General features: G+C 48.5%; 3 protein-coding genes across 14 annotated transcripts in view; 1 reads left to right on the forward strand and 2 right to left on the reverse strand.

Moving 5' to 3' along the window:
• The first annotated feature begins 160 nt into the window (after positions 1-160).
• unc50 (unc-50 homolog (C. elegans)) lies at positions 161-3,555 on the forward strand. The gene is made up of 6 exons (XM_084667371.1): positions 161-312; positions 731-1,008; positions 1,268-1,388; positions 2,074-2,213; positions 2,575-2,682; positions 3,034-3,555. Exons 1-6 carry the CDS (start codon positions 185-187, stop codon positions 3,168-3,170), a joined length of 912 nt encoding a protein of 303 aa, XP_084523497.1. The 5' UTR covers positions 161-184; the 3' UTR covers positions 3,171-3,555.
• Positions 2,737-6,294, reverse strand: LOC146260748 (uncharacterized). Of its 3 annotated transcripts, XM_084667367.1 has the most exons (6): positions 6,020-6,294; positions 5,682-5,866; positions 5,270-5,449; positions 4,994-5,105; positions 4,571-4,707; positions 2,737-4,357 (listed from the first exon to the last, which is right to left on the reverse strand). In XM_084667367.1, exons 2-6 carry the CDS (start codon positions 5,856-5,858, stop codon positions 4,010-4,012), a joined length of 954 nt encoding a protein of 317 aa, XP_084523493.1. In that variant the 5' UTR covers positions 5,859-5,866; positions 6,020-6,294; the 3' UTR covers positions 2,737-4,009. The 3 variants fall into 3 exon arrangements, with proteins under 3 accessions (XP_084523493.1, XP_084523495.1, XP_084523494.1); XM_084667369.1 differs by lacking the exon at positions 5,682-5,866 and having other exon boundaries at positions 6,020-6,232; XM_084667368.1 differs by lacking the exon at positions 6,020-6,294 and having other exon boundaries at positions 5,682-5,993.
• Positions 6,295-6,641: 347 nt separating this feature from the next.
• Positions 6,642-19,941, reverse strand: part of LOC146260749 (inositol polyphosphate-4-phosphatase type I A-like) — a 25,234-nt gene continuing 11,934 nt past the window's right edge. For 2 of the 10 annotated variants that reach the window (XM_084667357.1, XM_084667358.1), the window contains 15 exons: positions 19,891-19,941; positions 18,987-19,004; positions 18,077-18,263; positions 17,659-17,874; positions 17,234-17,531; positions 16,529-16,561; positions 15,747-15,919; positions 15,475-15,598; positions 15,061-15,328; positions 14,844-14,941; positions 14,463-14,575; positions 14,163-14,317; positions 8,648-8,695; positions 7,531-7,656; positions 6,642-7,392 (listed from right to left, as the gene is read on the reverse strand). The exon at positions 19,891-19,941 is cut by the window's right edge and continues 58 nt beyond it. In XM_084667357.1, the coding sequence (XP_084523483.1) occupies positions 7,341-7,392; positions 7,531-7,656; positions 8,648-8,695; positions 14,163-14,317; positions 14,463-14,575; positions 14,844-14,941; positions 15,061-15,328; positions 15,475-15,598; positions 15,747-15,919; positions 16,529-16,561; positions 17,234-17,531; positions 17,659-17,874; positions 18,077-18,263; positions 18,987-19,004; positions 19,891-19,941 (1,960 nt within the window). In that variant the 3' untranslated portion in view covers positions 6,642-7,340. Of the gene's footprint in view, positions 8,696-8,724; positions 12,182-14,162; positions 14,318-14,462; positions 14,576-14,843; positions 14,942-15,060; positions 15,329-15,474; positions 15,599-15,746; positions 15,920-16,528; positions 16,562-17,233; positions 17,532-17,658; positions 17,875-18,076; positions 18,264-18,986; positions 19,005-19,890 lie in introns of those variants that run through there. The other 8 variants (XM_084667362.1, XM_084667360.1, XM_084667359.1 and 5 more) reach the window with 8 other exon arrangements.

The raw sequence follows: 19,941 nt of genomic DNA on the forward strand, positions 1-19,941 counted from the left end.
ATAGAACACAGCTCTACCTAGTGGCGTTCACGCCAAAACGATAACTGCATCTGCAGTTTAGTATATACACAGTACACGCTCACTAAAAGAGATTATATTTAAATACAAAACCTATGCATATATATTAGTCACATAATTAATTGAGTAAATTTAACACATTGCATTTCCCCCTTAGAACCGGAAGATGATTTTGAACTACAAGATGACGACAGACAGACGGCTCTACCGGAAGTTTCTACGTGTTCACATGTACCAGGAAGCGTTTTGTGCATTTTCCATCAGTCAGAGCTTTCAAAATAGGAGGTTCAGCAGGTATGTGCTTCCTTTATGAATTTAAAAAAATCTTAAATAGCCGTACCGGTAAATATGTGTATGCACATATCCCTTCCTGACGTAATGACTAGGATTAATTGATTACTGTGGTATCTCAAGTAAGAACTCCACCTTACAATGCTAGCTAGCTCTAGCTACTCTAGCTGGTTGTTTACAATTTGTCAATACTTGGAACAAATGATTAATAAAAACAGTATCGTGTTGTGACATGTGTAAGACACTAATATGTATCAACCAAGCTAGCTAGCCAGTTGGTATTTAATTAACAAACGTGCTAAGTTGTCAATAGAGTGCGTCACTACAGTGTGGCACATTCTCCATACTCGCGTAGAAAGCCTTGCATTCACCATATATAGTTAGCTTGCTAGTTTAAACCCACAACTCTTGTCCTCTGCAGCGCTATGTTGCCGACTACCTCGCCACCGAGCCACGGCAACGGTAGCTTGAGCGCTCGCGATGCAGCCAGACACACGGCGGGCGCTAAGCGGTACAAGTATCTGCGGAGGCTGCTGCGTTTTAAACAGATGGACTTTGAGTTCGCTGTATGGCAGATGCTGTACTTGTTTACTTCTCCTCAGCGGGTTTACCGTAACTTCCACTACAGGAAACAAACCAAGGACCAATGGGCCCGAGACGATCCCGCCTTCCTGGTTCTTCTCAGCATTTGGCTTTGTGGTCAGTAGCTTTAGGAACTCTGAAATTCAGTGTGGATGTGATGCATAGTTCTGACTGTACATTAAGAGTCTTTACATTCAGAGCCTTGAGGAACAAAAGTCAGAACAACAGTTACCAGACGTGAGCTTTGAACAATGTCCCTCTTACTGGAGAGTGAAGTGTTGTGTAGGTAGGCCCATAATATCCCATCACTGTACTAGGGATTCCCACGCAGTTTGATGACATATCTGTCTCCTCTTGTGAACCCTCTCCTGTGCAGTGTCCACTGTGGGTTTCGGCCTGGTTCTAGACATGGGCTTTGTGGAGACCCTGAAGCTCCTTCTGTGGGTCGTCTTCATCGACTGCATCGGGGTGGGCCTGCTCATTTCCACACTCATGTGGTGAGGAAATGCGTCGTACTGGTTTTCCTTTTGTCAGTCTAACGAATGCCTGTTTCATTCCACACTCCATTACTCAAGTGTTTGTAAACAGCTGGACTCTGTTTTGGCTCCTCTGTCGTGTGAAATGGTTTGGTTCTTAAGCCATCCTCACACTTTCATGATGGTTAACAACATATGGTATAGTGGAAGGAGCATATCCCTTATAGACTCTCTCCTCACCTGGTGGGTCCTAAGCTTCCTAGTTACATTTACATTTAGTCATTTAGCAGACGCTCTTACCCAGAGCGACTTACAGTAAGTACAGGGACATTCCCCTGAGGCAAGTAGGGTGAAGTGCCCTACGTCATTTGGCTCGGCCGGGATTCGAACTGGCGACCTTCAGATTACTATCCCGATTCCCTAACCGCTCAGCCACCTGACTCCCCTAGTTGATGTTGTGTAATAGACAGCCCACACCGACACCGTGCCACACTGGTTGGTTTCGTTTTTTTCCGACTGGTAGCTGAGATGTGGCTACTTTGTGCACTGGGCCTGGTCAATACACTCCACTCTTTGACCCTGACCCCCAAAACACTGTTGGTGATATGCATTTCTGATCTACAATCTTCTGCTGCACATTCTAAATGCACTATTTGTATGTGGCATTGGATGAGAGTGCGTGCTAAATGAATGACTGTCTTTCTAGGGTAATTACTAACAAGTACCTTCTGAAGCACCCTGGGAAGGACTCTGATGTGGAGTGGGGATATGCATTCGACGTGCATCTCAACGCCTTCTACCCCCTGCTCGTCATCCTACACTTCCTGCAGCTCTTCTTTATCAACCGTAAGCATCACGTGAAGAAACACGAGTCGACATGGCCAACGAGATATCTATTAATGGTGTAGGCCTGTGCAGGTAATACCGGGAATATGACACAGCATCACCAGGGCTCGTGGATTAGTAGTCCTCATCAACGATGCAAACTTTTCTTTTTTTTCAACTTAAAAAAAAAAAAAATTGGGGGGGGAATATTTTTCAACCTTTCTAAACTATTTTCAAAGCTGTTTCAATTTTTGTTTAAACATTCAAATGCTCCAATGCTGAGCTATACCTGTCCCGTATATCAGGAAACATTAGACTTTGGGATAAACAACAGTTCATTCACTCTTTTAAGACTGATCCCTCTCTCTGCTGTGTGTTCCAGATATCGTGGTTATAAACTCAGAATGGTTCCTGGGATACTTTGTAGGGAACAGTATGTGGCTGATAGCCATTAGTTACTACATCTACATTACCTTCCTGGGTTATAACGGTAAGCTATTACATCTACTAGAATCACTACTGGAATCACTACTGAAAGTGTGTGGACTGTTTAATCTTTTATTGAAGATGATTTTTAAACATAATTGAACCGTTTCCGACCTCCATAATGTCTTAAACTGATATTCGATGTTAGGCACGTTAGCCACTAGAGGGCACACTGTCCTGGTTTCTACCTTAGTGACCAATACAGGTTTTAGCCAGTAGTACATTCTGATCATCTTAACACAGAGACACTCTAGGTAGGAGACTAACCCTCCTCTAACCAGAACGATTAGCGATGCTGTTTACACTGTTAGCATCAGGGGAGAACAGTAAACATGGTTGCATCTCTACCCTACAGCATTGCCCTTCCTGAAGAACACAGTGGTGCTGCTCTACCCCTTTGCTCTGCTGGTCCTGGGCTACGTCCTGTCTCTGTCTCTGGGCTGGAACCTCACCCAGGGCCTGTGCTGGTTCTACAAGTACCGCGTCCAGTAGGCAACCCCCCAGCCCACTGTCCCGTCCCAGGTGGGTTGCTGGGGGCTGCAGTGGGAGGTGGGATTCACAAGGACTGAATGCTTTCATTCTGGAGGCGAATGGGGGGGGTGGATATATGTTTTGTAAACTTTGTAAATAGTACGCTGGATTTACGATGTCCAAATGATGCATTGTTTCTAAAGAGGATATCTTGGTTCCGTTTCTGTTGAATCTTGATTTTTTTTTTTTTTTTTCTGTGGTTTTTAAAAATTGATTTAAGAAAAGAAATACTCATAACTCTGTTTGTTGAAGATGTGAGAGAAGTGTTATAGTTTGGTGAGCCTTTCGGTGGGACATTTGGAGTGTACATTCCTTAGCACTTTCAATAAAACAAGTTTTATCTTAATATGATCTCCTTTGTATTTAGGTTTTTAGTCAGTAAGTCCATATTCTATTTTTATACTAAAGTTTAAGTACATCGTTACAAAGTTTGGTTGGTTATCATAGTTTGGGTTTTAAAAACCATATACTACTTAAAAGAGTTTGAATATACCTTGATCAATCCAGTTTCTGCTGGAGCAGAACCTCCACCCTCCTGCTGGCATCTGTGTAAGCCCACATTCAAACATTTACATTTAGTCATTTCGCAGATGCTCTTATCCAGAGCGACTTACAGTAAGTACAGGGACATTCTCCCCGAGGCAAGTAGGGTGAAGTGCCTTGCCCAAGGTCACAACGTCATTTGTCAGGGCCCGGGAATCGAACCAACAACCTTCTGATTAAAAGCCCAACTCCCTAACCGCTCAGCCATCTGACCCCCAAATGCAAAAATGCAACAGATGACCATCAAACTAACCCTGCTACTTCAGGGAGTCCATAAGCATCTTCTTGAACTTCTCCAGATCCACCTTCCTCATGACTGAGATCTTGTGCTGGTTCTTCAGGACTCCCAGTGTGTCCAGGACCATCATGCCTCTGGTGTAGGCCCCCTGGAGCTCCACGGTCACCGCCACCTGCTCGCTGGCCGTCACAAACTGGTCGTCGATGGCCGCCGCCATAGCGTAGGAGTCGCAGGAGGCAAAGCCGCATCCCTCCACCATCTCCTTCTGGTAGCGCTCCGTCTGCGCGGCGTCCATGGTGTGTCTGAATATCCTCCTCATGAAGCAGGCCTTGTCGGAGTCCTGGGCCAGCCAGGGGTCACAGAAGGTCTGGCAGAGGGGGGAGGGGGGGGGGGGGGCGAGAACACCATGTTTTATCTATCTGTTCTCCATTGACATTTGATTTATTAAGTAACCAGACAAAGTGCAACACTAATTTAATCTACACACATCTACATACAAACAATACATTGTGATGATGTGTACAAATGACTGATAGGTCACAATGGTGTTTAGGATGTGTGGAAGTTTCTAAGGAATTACCCATGGCAGCATGTTCTCACAGGCGAACTCCCATGTTGCGATGTGTGTTGGGCAGGTGAATTTGTTCAGCACTATGTAAGCTGCCTCAGGGTCGGCCACAAAGTTGAACTCTGCACACACTGTGGTGTTTCCCCTCGCTGCAAACACAAGTCAGCCCAGTCACCAGCACGCGCACGTGGACCCATCAGGGGTGTCTACAGCAGTACTACAAAACTAGGTTCAGAAAGAGAATTTAAGTCATATTGCCTCACTACACACAAACACATACAGTATATGCACTGCATATGTCGGCCTTCACATATATAAATTACAGATGGGGGTTATAATAATATGTTGACATGTGAAAATACAAGGTTATAATAATAAAAGCACTGTATGCTGATATCTGAAAATGTGGCCTATATAAACAGGATATGACCTCACAGTTAGTGTTGCCTCCCATGATGTAAAGGCCCTTTAGCTTTTGAGGAAGGCTGGGGTCCAGCTTCACAGCCAAGGCCAGGTTGGTGAGGGGTGCTGTAGCAACCAGAGACACCTGAACAGGAACATTCATTCAGTACTGTGCAAAAGTCTTAGGCCCCCACCCAAACATTTGAAAGCAAAAATATGGGTGCGGCCATAAAATATAGGCTAATTTTCTCAATAATAAGTGGGTGTTACATGTCGCCCCTGGGCAATATGCACAGACGTGGTGCCTACCTCTCCGGGGTATTGGTTCACTATGCGGATCATGGCTTCTACAGCCCCTTCTTTCTGGAGCATCTCCAGCCCAGGTGCGTGTGGGTCCGGGTCATCGCCGAGTCCGTCCGCCCCGTGGAACCCCGCTGCATCCACCGGACAACCCAACAAAGGCTCTGGCGCTCCTCGGAACACTGGAATCTTCCACAGTTTTTTACGCAGTTAAATATTTAAATAGGCCCATAACTGTACCGTCTGCGTATGGACTCACAAACGTTTTGTGCAAATGGGGAATTGGTATAGCTCAGTTTTAGATGATTTGGCTGCATAGGCCTATTTAAAGGTCACTAGTTCATATCTCCCTTTTCCGATAAAAGCGTCTGCAAAATGAACACATATATTATTATTGTATGATCACTTGTTTAAAACCTACATCCAGTCGTCCGCAAACCTTGAGGACACGCAGCGTATTCTTGCAAGCATTCTCCAACGAGGTGTTGCCGTGGACACAAGTGATACCCAATATCTCTACATTTGGTGCCACAAGTGCCATCATAATTGCCTGCGCGTCGTCTACGCCTGTGTCCACGTCGGTAAGCAGTTTTTTCATTCTTGCCCCTAAAAACGGTTGGGGATCAATACCACAGATATACAGCGTAAAAGCATTTCATTATGTCGTTATATACATCACTTAATCTAACCAAAAACAATTGGTAAGAATTGACGAATAGTTATGACCAACGATAGCCGTGGGCTGAACGAGTTATTTACCTTATAGATAGCAAAAACAGACAGTCGATGCTTTAATCGAACTTTTCAGTTTGCTCCAACAATGTAGGATAATAAAGTTATAAAAGGACGACGAATTAAACTACTTTTTACAAAACGCAAACACCATGATACCCCAGCGGGTACGTTGTTCAATTTGAGGTCAAATATTAGTCAAGACTTGATCAAGATTCTGTATACCAGTCTGCCTGTTGCGTAATATGGTAACATGGGTCAAAACGTTTTTTTTCTTTTTTTCTCATCAGTTGTGGATCCAGTTACTTCTCAGAAGGAGGTGTTCATACAGTAAACACATTCGTGGTCTGCAGGCTACAGTGGATAGGCTATCTTCATAACCGTTTTTTGTTTGAACTCAACGTAGTTGTCTACAACATGTTGTCTACAATATGTATTAATAGCACTGCAAATATTTCCTCCAGTTCCTTCCTCTGAAAACTACAGGTCGCTAGAAACTTCACGAGTGGTTCTGTATTTGCCAATTTGTCTGACTATAGCTTGATCCAAAATATTTTCTACAATGTATCTACTGGCACGTAGAACATTCCTTCATGTAATAGAACAAATTGAAATGCGATAAGACTACCACATGATGGGACACAAACAATTCACAAATCTTTTTTTTTTTTATTAGCATCAGATATTGATAAGAGCACAATTGATCGCAATATTCAGGACTACAGATATCCTATTTTTGTGCATGGTAAAATAAATGCGCTCATTACAATAGAAATAAATATGTATCCAATCCGATGGCAACTATAGTAGATAAAGCACATAGATGCAAAATAAAGTTGTATCCATAATGTTCAGTAAAATGCAGACAGACACTACAATGTACAGAACGACACTGATTTCACTGTCTGCCAACTTTGCAAATAACTTGAGAGTGGTTCACAGTAGCCTGTTAAAAGTACCTCTATATGTGGAGCTCTTATTTGCACACATATGAGTATTCTGAGAGGATAGGATTCTGTAAGTGAAGTTTTTAACAGTTGTTTGCATTGAAATCCCCAGACTGTGCAGCAGAAACATAAACAACAGTGATCTCTTGTGGTCACAAGATACATTGCAGTGTTAGCGCTCCTTACTAATTTCTTCTCATTCCTTTCTCCTCTTTTGGAATGGCACAACCCAATCTCAGTTCTGGAAAAATCTCAAAAACAGCCTTGCAACAAATGCATACATTTATTGAAGAACATTTTTTAATACTAATAGGCGGTACATGACGTTAAAATGGAGACACATGGATCCCTGTGTTGTTTTTCTTCAGTGCCGATGGCAATTCAATTCAGTTTGGTTTATTCTAAATGAGAGAAGACAGTGAGACTGCATGGTTGAAAAGCTGCATGAGGTGCCTGGGAAAGAGGGAAGGAAGGGAGGAAGGAGGGGAAGAGGCTTACAACTGCTTTCCATGTGCAGAGAATACTAATAGGCACCCAAAGGAGAAAGCAACATTTTCAGGTTTGAGAACGTCCACTGCTTCCTAGACAGACCTGCAAATACAGGTTGTGCTCGCGTCATATCTATGGTGCAGATCCCTGCTACCTGGCTTCCAATCACCTGCAACAGAAGGTGCATCCAGTCCCGTGTTCCTGATAAGGAAGATCATTTTTCGTTTCCTGGTTTCCAAGAACGTCGAGTTTGTGAAGGAATGGGTTGAAGATGGAAGGCACAAAAAGAGACGACAAAAATAAAAGGCCCAAAGTAAAAATGTATTCACAAACAGCAGCTCTTAGGTCACACTCCACCAGACAAACAGTATGGTCCACATAAACGGGACAGAAACCCAAACTATAAAACCATTTAAAATGCATATAGACACAAAGCTGATCATGACCAGGGTGCATGTGGGATACGAGGGCTAAAACAGGTACACTGCAACATCCGCAGTGACGGGTTTAACAGAGACTGCCTGGGTCCCTGTTGGAGTGGATTCGTTACATCTGAATGCATGGCGCTTAAAAAAAAAAAAATCATAATACTTGAAACCGCTTCATTACAGCATCCCCAAGACAGTAGCTCAGTGCACGATAAGATCAGTGATCCAGTGTTACCGTAAATGACCTAAAAGCAGGGTCTACGCTGGACAGTGCATCTAGATCTATCTAAAAGTAGTTGGTGGTCTGAGCTGTGTGCATCTTCAGGCCAGAAGTTGAATGTCCCCTTTCCATGTCATGGTAGGATCATCTACATGGTATCTTACAGGTCTGTGAAACTGACTGCTAAAGGAGATTCAGAACACGGGATTACCGAACGTGAGACTTGACCGACAACTGAACACATACCATGTCTACGCCGTTCTAATCCACGGATACACAGGCTAGATATACACATCTAGGGCTTATTCAAGAGGAAGCAACGCAATCAGGACAGACAGAACCACGCCGCTCTACGCCGCGCAGCCCTGGACGGCCTCTTCCTGAGTAGGGCACTGCTGGGGTTTCTACAGGTATCGGCCACACGGTAGCTACGGGACGCACGGTAGCTACGGGACGCACGGTAGCTACGGGACGCACGGCCCCTCATCAGGATTCCACTTTCCCAAACGTCCCGTCCGGGGGCCTGTAATGTTTGGGGAAGGCCTTGAGCTGCAGGGAGTTAAACGCGTACTTGCGACATCCGACATTCTTCATCGTGTTCTCCCTTCTGCAGCCCTCACTGGGAAAGGAGAGAGGGAGGGGGGGGGGGAGTGCAGAGGGGAGAGAGTGGGGGGGGGGGGTAGCACAGAAAGGATGACAGCAAGTGAAGAAAAACGAAAACAAAAATTGGGTCTGTTAAAATACGAGACAAAATAAAAACCCAATGGCACAGTGAGAGTAACAGACTACGTGAGGACTGGGATGGGGATGGGGGGGGGGGGTTGGAGAGACACTGAGGCCTGTGAATCACTAACAAGCTGCTGGCCTGTAAACAAGGAAGTTCCCATGCAGGGAAGGAGCTACAAACACGTCCCATCTAAAAGCGCCAAGCTTTTGCTTCTCGATGATCATTTTTGGTTTTTCAAACGTTCAAATCAAAATCTATTATCAACGAGGGAGCCTCTTGTTCTGCGACACGTGGCTATGACATAGCAGGGGTCAGGCCGCATGGCGGGGACTTATTGCACTTCCAGGGGTGAAGCATTGATGAGAAAGAGAGAACACAGAGAGAAGGAGAGAGACAGGTGAGAGAGAGAGGGATATGTGAGAGACAGAGAGCTTGAGCACAGTGGGTCACAACAGGACTCTTCATACTGACTGTGTAACACAGACACCTGAAAACAACCACCCACCACTCAGCTCCTATAAAGTGACAACAGCAGGGAGATTATGGAAGAACCATAATCACAATATATACTCTGCATTAGAATAAATTTTTTTTTTTGCAAACATAATGTATATGCATTGACACATAAGCATTTTAAAATACTATTTACAGCAATACAAATATATTTTCTATCGATTTGATAGTGCTCTTTTGGGGATTTTCCCTTTCCCAAAAACCTTTATGGAAAGAAAAAGCAAGAAGCTAGGAGCTGACTATTAAATAGGAATAAATGTATTTGCCTTAACAAAACCTTAAAGAAACCTGGCTACGTGGACTACAATAAATATATTTGGAGCCAGAAAGAAATGTTCATTTGGATCCTTTTCTTATAGTTCTCTTACTGGTTAGACAGTGTTCTAACCCTCTGAAAACAGGGCTGCTAGTTTAACAGTTCCCTGTCTAAACAGCAGGGGGAGCTTCAGGGTCTTTGTCACTGCTTACTGACAGAAGGAGGAGGTCCCTCTTTGCTTTAATCATGTTATTATCATGGCTCCTTTGATTTCATCCCTGCCCCAACATTTTGTCATGGGAAGATAGAGGTAGTTCTAAATCAGCGTAATTGATTGATAGTTATGGAATAATTCTATACATCACTCTAAATATACACAACATATCCAAAAAACGTAATGTGGAATACCGAGCAAAGAATACTGCATATGCTTCCGTTGTTGTTCTGATGTAAACAGGAGCACCACACTAAAGACATCGATTCATATAAAGTGAATCCTCAAAGACTGTGAAACAGCATCTGTTCCATTGTCTTGACAAGGTCAAAGGTCTTCATAACTGGTCAAATGCATATGGAAACTGCTGCCTTTGTTTTGTGGGGAATGTTCCAGAAGGGTCTCAAGGTCAGGTATAGTGTTGGGGGGCGGGGCAGGGAAAGAAAGGGGGTGTAGGAAGAGTATGATTACCTCCCCAAAGGAGGTTATTTTTGGGTGGTCTATTTCTTTAGTGGGTCATCTTAGATTGGGCTGAATATGTCTGTCTTGGAAGGAAACAGCAGCGAAACCGTCTTTCATGTCACAGCAGCATTCACGCAAGGAAGAGTTCATCACATATTGAGTATAGCTCAGTGGTTAAGAACATTTGACTGAAACCGCAGGTTTGAATCTTCCCATGTATGTAGCTATGGATCAAAGCGCCTGCTAAATTAATCCATCACAAGGGACTGATTCTGGTGCCATAGAACCCAAACAGGAAGATCAGGATTAAGTTCAAGAGTCAGCTGTAACCTCTGTTGTGCTGCATCATAAGTCATCTATAAACCCTAGTCCTGCTTCTACACCAACCAGGGAATAACACCAGGAAGCTGGTCTCTCCCAGTCCTGCCTGAAGCCTTTGGCACAAGATTCTACATTCTTCTGATCTCTCTCCTACTCCATCCATCTTTCGGAACGGCGTGAAATAAAGAAATAGTAAATATAGAAAAATACACATAAATACTGCTAGTTGGATACTGCACCCAGCAGGTTACATAACTATAGGGGTGGGTGGAGCTCGGTGGTTAGGGCATTTGACTGCAGGTCGCAGGTTCAAATACCCTGTGGACTTTACGTCACTTTGGATAAAAGCGTCTGATAATAATAATGATAATAATAATGTATTCATTTATTACACTAGGCCTACATAATCAAACAAGCTTGCCTGAAACACTGCGGTGTACATTCCAACAATTTAACCAGAAGACTTGTTTCCTGTGAAAGAATATATCTTGTCTATTGGCGAGACTTACTGCATTGAGAACAACAAGCTAGAAAGTGCGAGCAGACAGTCTCCATCGGTAAGAGCAGGAAGAACTGGAAGTGACTGTACAGGCCGCTACATCCTAACTGGCATCCAGAGCCCGTTCACAACCTCCCCCTGGCCTCTGCACTTTAGGATGCTAATATAACATGGAAGACATCAAAAATCAAGCTAGCCAAAAATGTGCATGACTGACAAAAACTCTTGTGCAAAACGAAACCCTAAATTCAGAGTAAGAAAAAAGGGCTATAGTCATGTGTAACCTGAAATAGCAAAAGTTGCATACGTATTCATCATAACCCTATAACAATACTGTTAAATCCAGAATTACGACAATAACCTCTCTTCTCGACAATTATACAGTGGCTTTGTTTCAAACTCTGTCGTTCAAGATGGTTCTTCCAGTGAGGAATAAGGCAGAACTATGACCCCTACAGTCGCACACTGAACCGACAGCCTTTAGACCAGCCCCCTGCTTTGACTTGATTGGTCGAAAGACAGTGGACAGGTAGGGCAGGATGCTGGAGAGAAGCATCCATTGGTTGGAGGGGCAGTCATTTTAGCTGAGAGACGCAGTGTAAAGCCTCGTAAAACTCTACACTCACTAACATCCAGTATAGACATCCTGCCTGCCTTCCTGACAAACTAACTGACTACTATCCCTCTATCTGACTGACCGTTTACCTTCCTGTCTGTCTGCCTGCCTGCATTCTCATCTGCCAGTCTGCCTGCCAGACAGTTACACAGGAGGGTCAGCAGGGGTTAGCGGGAGGTCAGGGTAGTTGTAGACAGTAGAAATAGAGTGAGAGGAAGGAGGGGGGGGGGAGGGGCTAGGAGGGTCAGGGGTCCAGTTTGTTGCCTGTGTGTGTGTGTGTGTGTGTGTGTATGTGTGTGTGTATGTGTGTGTGTGTTCAGCTGCAGCGGAGCTTGGCCAGCAGGTAGGCCACGCTGAGGAAGAGCCAGACGATCAGCAGGTTGGGGCTGAGGGCCAGCAGGGGCAGGGAGTACAGCAGGCTGGGGTCCAGCCTCAGGTCCCTCGCTGGCAGCAGCCCGCTCAGGTTCTTCTGGATCACCCCCTCCCTGGTCCCAATGCTGTGGAGGGGGGGGTGGGTGGGAAGAGAGGAGGGGAGGGGCAATAGAAAGGAGGAGGGGAGAGGACAGGGGGGACCCGGGGGGGAGTGAAGAAGCGAGGCCAGGGGATACAGATGGCATGGACGAGTGCATGGGAACAGCGAGGGTGGAAAATCCAAAGAAATGGAGGTGACGACCGCGAAGGCGGAGGAGAGAGAGAGAGGATGCGGGCGTGGGGGGGGGGGGGGGGGGGGCAGGAGGAGGTTAGAGAATGATGTGGGGACCACAGACCACAGCCAGCGGAACGGACAGGTGAAATGAGACCCCGTTCAGGCGAGAACAAAGACCCCCCCGGACACGAAGCGGAGGAAGTGGACAGGAACACATGAGGAAGCAGAATCAAAACGTGACATGGTTACAGAGGAAGAGAAGGAAGAGAGAGAAAATTAAGAGAAATGTTTCGACATCTTTGTGGGATAGGAAAGGGAGACAGGCAAGAAGACACAGCAAAGGGACTTTCCTGAGGGGGGGGGGGGGGGGGGGTAGTCAACCGAGGGGCTTCAGCTAAATTAAATTCATGAATTTGAAACAGCTTATTTGACTTAAATTTGACTATACTTTTTTGCCTCCTGAATTGACCCAAGCCCAGAGTGGAGGAAGAGGAAGAGGGAATGGGGAAGGGGGGAGAGAGCATTGCTAGCCTTACAGCCATGCAGCACGTACAGGCCACCTTCCCAGCATGCAGTGCACTCAGTCTCCAAACCTCAGAGCCCATTACCGGATGTGTGACCTACTGCAACCGCTCCTAAAACCCCGCCCCACACAGAGCCCTCCCCCCCTCACAGCTGTATCATCGCCGGGTGGGGACGGAGAATCGGGATCACCAGCCACTGAAACATCCAACCTTCTGTCTGGACACCAGGACGAGAGAGAGAGAGAGAGAGAGAGAGAGAGAGAGAGAGAGAGAGAGAGAGAGAAAGAGAGAGAGAGAGAGAGAGAGAGAGAGAGAGAGAAAGAGAGCTCTGGCTTCCCTCCAGCCCCTGAACACTTTGTCCTAGTGTACGCCTGGGTGCCACCTCATACCATTTGGACGTGAACTGTTTTCACGTCATTGCTGGGAGCCTTCAACCATGCACAAAGACCCTGGGAGCTGTCTTCCTGCTGTGCGTAGATACTGCTCTCCTGTCAGCAGACTGTGGCACTGTTCTACCACGAGTGGTGCTCATTACTGAACCTTCACTGAGGTGTTTCCCCTCAGCCTGCTAACCCAACAGGGGCTTCATCCATCTCTTCTCGTTCAGCAAGCAGTCAGCAAACGGGGGGGGGGGATGGGGAGGCGGAGGGATGGAGGAATGGGGGATGAGATGAGGTAGAGAGGTGCATTTACAAGCTCCGAGGGTGGGTATTTACTGCAAACTGGACGTACAGACAGGGCTGAAAACAGAATGACACTGAAGGAACAGGTGCCAACTGCCAAGAGAGATACAGAGAGAGATGTGAGAGAGAGATGTGAGAGAGAGAGAGAGAGAGAGAGAGAGAGAGAGAGAGGTGGACAGGGAGAGAGTATGTTTCAGAGTGTATGTGTGTGTGTGTGGCTGTGTTTTGTTTGTGTGTGTTGCCCATCTATGTCTTTTGGTTGTTTGAGAGAGAGAGAGAGAGAGAGAGAGAGAGAGAGAGAGAGAGAGAGAGAGAGAGAGAGAGAGAGAGAGAAAGAGAGAGAGAGAGAAAGGTTTGTGAGAAGGAGCGAAAGAGAGTTATAAGGAGACACAGAAAGAAAGAGGGAGAGGTACACAAAGTGAGAGAGGGAGCACTAAAGGAAGAAAAGTGTGGTAAGTTAGAGAGGGAGAGGGGGGTAAAAAAAAAAAAGACTGAGGCCATTTAAAAAAGATGATCTCCTTGCCACGAAGCTAGTTGGCACATGCCCTCACAGTGGTGGTGGTGGTGGGGGGGAGGGGCGTCTGAGTTCAGGCAGTAGAGAGGGGGCTCGGAGGGGGGTACGTACCTGCGCATGCAGTCCAGAGCCTGGGTGAAGACCTGGGGGGCCATGCCGTGCTCGTGCTGCAGGATCAGACACTGCTCCAGGGTCACAGACATGGCCGTGCGGTCCTTGGCACTCTTACAGCTGGTGAAGCGCACGCCGTTCAGACGCCGGCAGATCTGGGGCGGAGGAGGGGAGAGATGGGTGGAGGGAGGACTTTTAATCAAGCAAATGTATGTAAGTGTTATCTTCATCTCCATGACAAACCAGCGCTGGTGATTGATGTGTGTGTGTGTGTGTGTGTGTGGTGTGTGTGTGTCATACCTCTGCGGCCTGCCACAGGATGTCCACGTTCTTGTTCTTCCTGGCGTGGACGTTCTGCCCCAGGAACCTCAGCAGCTCAGGGAGACACGTCTGAGAACGAGACCTGGGGAGGCCTGGGGGGAGGGGGGGAACCAGGAGGAGGAGAGACGAGGGGGGGGGACCAGGAGGAGGAGAGGGGGGGGGAACCAGGAGGAGGAGAGGAGGGGGGGGGAACCAGGAGGAGGAGAGGAGAGAGGAGGGGGGGAACCAGGAGGAGGAGAGGAGAGAGGAGGGGGGGGGGGGGAACCAGGAGGAGGAGAGGAGAGAGGAGGTGAGAACCATGTCTCCAGGCAAACCCAGGCTGGCAGGCAGGAGAGAGGAGAGGGCAGTCCTGTCACTCACAGTCCTCAGGTAGGACCTCTTTGAACTGCTCGTAGTAGGAGTTGAGTCTGGCCAAGCTCTCCAGGTTAATGACCTCCTGCAGGGACGTATCTCCAAACCTGATACACACACACACACACACACACACACACACAGAGAAACACACACATTGAGCAAGTGTCCGTTTATTTATTTGTTTCTCCCCTCCTCCCCCCCAGTCGCCTCCCCCAGGTCGTACTTCTCAGCCAGGGTCTGCTGTTCATTAATGCCGACGTTGAAGAGAACTGGCTGCACACGCAGCAACATGCCGTTCTGAATCTCCCTCGGCAACGCGTCAAACATCGTCCCCGGCAACGGGATGCGCACGTTGAAGCCGTCCCGGTTCCCCGTGATGACGGGCAGCATGTCGGGGGCGGAGCTGGACGTCGCCTGGGTGACCTTGAAGGTAACATTCCGCAGGTCCATGATGCCCACGCTCATGTCCTCCAGCATGGCCAGCTCCTCACCTGGAGCACGCACACACACATATATGTATAAACACACACATGTTTAAACACACATACACACGTATATGTATAAACACAAAGACACACATATATGTATTAACACACATACACACCCACACAGGGATAGAGAGGCTGTTGTTGTTTACCGTAGGTGCTCAGGAGAGACTCAAACTGGGCCAGCAGGCCGATGGTGTACAGCTGTCTGAGGAAGCCGTCGTCACGGAGACAGTTCCTCAGCTTGATGATGAAGCCGCAGATGAGCGCGGTCAGCTGCCATGACAACAGCAACACATCACATCACCACCACCACACTCACACTGTTCATCTCATCTCACTTTGATATTCAGCTGCAGGGCAACATTGTGTGTGCGTACTTGTGTGTGTGTGTGTGCGTGCTTGTGTGTGTGTGTGTGCTGACCGTCTGGCAGAAGACCACGTCGCGGCGGTACTGCAGGGTGAGGTCCAGGGCGATGGTGGGGGCGCTGTCCTGCATCAGCAGGAACACCATGGCCTTTTTGGCCTTATCCCCCATCATGGCCACACACTCGGTTAGCGTGGTCAGCAGGGGGTACAGGGCCTCGCTCCACTCGCCTGGGAAGGACACACACACACGACCAAGCACAAACACACACAACTTCAACTGAATTCTTTTAACCACTCTTCCATGATGTGCACCCTACTGTAACCTATACCAGTCTCCAGGTGAACAACATACTCTTCATCCATCATGAGTTAAACATCTTGCTGTCTTTCTGTGACAACACAAGACTGTAAGACAAGACAGTGTGGTACAGAGACCCACAGACCTACAAGACAGACCAACACACAAACCTACATGAAGCAGAAGCAGGGGCTGTTCCAAAGAGAGGGGGCTGGGGGGTAGGGGGGCTGGGGACCAGGGGCTGTTCCAAAGAGAGGGGGCTGGGGGGTAGGGGGGCTGGGGACCAGGGGCTGTTCCAAAGAGAGGGGGCTGGGGGGTGGGGGGGCTGGGGACCAGAGGCTGTTCCAGAGAAAGGGGGCTGGGGACCAGGGGCTGTTCTACAGAGAGGGGGCTGGGGGGTAGGGGGGGCTGGGGACCAGGGGCTGTTCTACAGAGAGGGGGCTTGGGGGATAGGGGGGCTGGAAGACCTGGGAGCCAGGGGCTGTCTTAGGAGAGAGGGGGCAGGGGGACTGGGGCAGGGGGACGGACAGAGCTCTTACCTGGGAAGGCCTCCTCGCCACTGGGGCTGCCATCTGGAGGGGCGGAGGTGCAACATGCAAGTTAGGGGCGCCACCAGCGACATGGCAGCACGCACGAACAGGACAGTACAGTAGCAGTGAGGCCTGGGCTAGCTAGCTAGTTAAGCTGGGCTTGCAGAACAGTACAGTATAAACAGTGATGCCTGGGATAGCTAGCTAGCTCGGCACAGAGACAGCCTCCACCCAAAGCAACACAAATAACACAACCACATGATTCAGAGGACAGGCAGGGTCACACCTCTCCATATTGGACAGTTGAGACTTGTTCACTTGCAAAGCTACACATTCCTGGCAAACTAAACTGGGGAAGACTTAATAATAAACATGGAGGTATTGGACGGCATTCATAATATATACAGTGTAAATGTTGTACCTTTGGAGAGTAGATATGACTAAGGATTCCCCATGCAAGGCTGAAACAAACCAGGCTGGTCCAAGTGACATACCGTAAACAAACCCATGATTATCTGAACATGCGTATGATGATATATATGCATGTTACCAGAAATGCATGACTGGACCTATATCTTCACTGAAACAATATAGAGAGGATCAACTGCACCCAGGGTTACACAAGTGGAGGGATGAAAAGAGAGAGACAGAGGAGAGAGAGGGATGGAGAGAGAAAGGTGGGGGGAAGGGTATTAAGGAGGAGAGGTGACCTACAGGGCTCTCTGTGGGGGCAGGGGTGGCATGCAAGAACCAGAGCAGGCATGGAGGATGATGAAGACGGCATGGTGGCGGTGGGGGAGGAGGAGGGCGATGACGACGATGACGGCATGCAGTCCGGGTTGATCCAGAAGGCCCGAGTCCGCCGGCTACCTTTCTTAGAGCCGCCGCCCTGTTGGTCGGGCTGGGTACTGTCCTCACTGCTGTCGCAGGGAAGCCTGTCCTTCTGCAGGAGCTTGTCCACACGCTGGATTATACACTCCAGACTCTTCTCAACGTTCACCCATACCTTCTCCTGGGTGGGGGGGGGGGGGGGGGTGAAGAGAGAAAGGAAACCAAATAACCAACCAGTAACGTGAATCATATATCGAGTCCACGCTGAGTCCCTGAAAGATGCAGCTGTCCGGAGAGCCTGTCCTTACCCACTCCTCCTCATGCCAGTCCACGTGCAGGGAGGAGCGGCTGTTCCGGCCGCTCCACTTGGCCAGCAGGGTGTCCTGGTCGTTGCGGAGAACTACTTGTTCCGAGTCGGCGGAGGGAGACGCTTTGGAGGCGATGTAGTCGGGCCGCGCGGCGTTCAGGGCCTGGATGGCCGAGGCCAGCAGCTTGCAGTCACACACAGTCACCAGCTGACGAGTCTGACAGGACAGGAAGAAAGGTCAGGGGTCAGGAAAGGAACAGGGGTCCGGAAAAGGAAGCAACAATTTTCATATTCTAGTATCAGACATGACCAGGGTTCTAAGCAGGATTCTAGTATCAGACATGACCAGGGTTCTAAGCAGGGTTCTAGTACCTTACATGACTAGGGTTCTAAGCAGGGTTCTGTTCCCGGACCCTCACCTTGTCGGCCAGGATGGTGAGGGTTCTCTCCAGGCCGTTGGCGGAGCGGTCCTTGGCGGCGCGGGATAGACGCTCAGCGTAGTAGCTGACCTGCGTCTTCAGAGTGTTGATGTGGGAGATGATCTCCTTGGCTCGCACAATGTCCTGGGGGATATAGACGATGGACTGACAGCTGGACAGGGCACTGCTGCAGGGAGGCAGGGAAGGAGGGGGTCAGTGATTTGACACACTCAAGAGACACTGATCACACACTTGGAGGCAAGGACAGGCACAGCTTACCTAACAGCATTGAACACACTTTACACACACACACACACACACACAGAGACCCTTATAGACAAACAGACAGATACACACAGAAACACAGCTAAACCGACATTCGCAAGCAACACACACACATACACACATTAACTAACAGCTTTTGTACTCTACTGACACAGAGAGATTCTTCCTGAAAGCAGTGAGAGGAGTGTGAGGCAGCTCCGGTCCTGCTGTGACAGTGTGTGTGCAGGTCAGCCTCCAAGGCCACATGCACATGCCTGGTCCTGACCCACAGGACAACAGGGGAGGGCACTGTCCCAACCCACACACACACACACACACGCACACACACAGGGGCTTGCACGCACACCCAGACACACACCACTCCCTCTCAGCCCTGCATCAGACCATCTGAACAACACTGACAGAGATGGTTCCTGCTACGTAGTACCCTTCAGCAGTCACGTTTACTAGTATCCATCAGCAAGCCTTCACATGCACGCACGCACACACACTCACGCAAGCACGCACAAAAACACATTCTCACCCTCCCTGAAGGAGACCAGACTCCCAGTGACAGCATACTGTTCCATGCAGGGGAGAAATAAGTGACAAACCAAACAAAGCCCCCATAATAGCCACAACTCACCATTCCTCCTCATTAACGCTGATTAGAAAATAAAGATGCAGTTAAAAAGCCGGGAAATAAAATCATTTTAGAAGGAGATAATCATAGATGAATTCAAAAGAATTGAGCTTATACTATCATGTACAACATCATGACAAATGATAAACTCTATGAAAAGGCCTCATGCAGGAGAATTGCAGTTCAAACGGTAAATAAACAGTAGAGCCAAACATAAATGTAATTGATAAAATGAATTTCACGTGACAGTATGTTGTTGAATGTCATTGATCAGAAGATTGAACCAAAGATCATTGATCAGAAGGTCCCTCCCTCCCCTCTCCTCTCTTCCGTCTCCTCCCCCTCTCTCTCTCCCCTCCCTCTCTCTCTCTCTCCCCGCACTTCTCCCTCTCTCTCTCTACTTCTCCTCTCTCTCTCTCTCTCTCTCTCTCTCTCTCTCTCTCTCTCTCCACTTCTCCCTCTCTTTCCACTCTCTCTCTCTCCCCTCAGTCCCTCTCTCTCTCTCCCCTCTCCTCCCTCCCTCACTCACTCTCTCTCTCTCTCCTCTCCTCCCTCTCTCTCTCCCCTCTCCCTCCCTCCCTCCCTCCCTCCCTCCCTCCCCTCTCCTCCCTCCCTCCCTCCCTCCCTCCCTCCCCCCTCTCTCCCCTCTCCTCCCTCTCTCTCCTCTCCTCCCTCCCTCCCTCCCTCCCTCCCTCCCTCCCTCCCTCCCTCCCTCCCTCCCTCCCTCCCTCCCTCCCTCCCTCCCTCCCTCCCTCCCTCCCTCCCTCCCTCCCTCCCTCCCTCCCTCCCTCCCTCCCTCTCTTCCCCCTCTCTCCCCTCTCCTCCCTCTCTCTCCTCTCCTCCCTCCCTCCCTCCCTCCCTCCCTCCCTCCCTCCCCCCTCTCTCTCCTCCCTCCCGCACAACTTACTGCTTCTTGGTCTCCTCAAACTTCTGCAGCAGTTTCCTCAGCCCGCTGTTC

Source organism: Hypomesus nipponensis, chromosome 12 (genome assembly GCF_054491055.1).
Source record: "Hypomesus nipponensis isolate SF chromosome 12, ASM5449105v1, whole genome shotgun sequence".
NCBI lineage: Eukaryota > Metazoa > Chordata > Actinopteri > Osmeriformes > Osmeridae > Hypomesus > Hypomesus nipponensis.

What these genes read in the sequence shown, in the direction of transcription:
- unc50 (XM_084667371.1), top strand. Translation starts at nt 185, where the DNA reads ATGATTTTGAACTACAAGATGACGACAGACAGACGGCTCTACCGGAAG. An exon ending in CTCATTTCCACACTCATGTG is followed by an intron (nt 1,389 to 2,073) that starts GTGAGGAAATGC and finishes CTGTCTTTCTAG; the next exon opens with GGTAATTACTAACAAGTACC. An exon ending in TACCTTCCTGGGTTATAACG is followed by an intron (nt 2,683 to 3,033) that starts GTAAGCTATTAC and finishes TCTACCCTACAG; the next exon opens with CATTGCCCTTCCTGAAGAAC.
- LOC146260748 (XM_084667367.1), bottom strand. Translation starts at nt 5,858, where the DNA reads ATGAAAAAACTGCTTACCGACGTGGACACAGGCGTAGACGACGCGCAG. An exon ending in CATGGGAGGCAACACTAACT is followed by an intron (nt 4,708 to 4,993) that starts GTGAGGTCATAT and finishes TTGTGTTTGCAG; the next exon opens with CGAGGGGAAACACCACAGTG. An exon ending in GTGAGAACATGCTGCCATGG is followed by an intron (nt 4,358 to 4,570) that starts GTAATTCCTTAG and finishes CCCCTCTGCCAG; the next exon opens with ACCTTCTGTGACCCCTGGCT.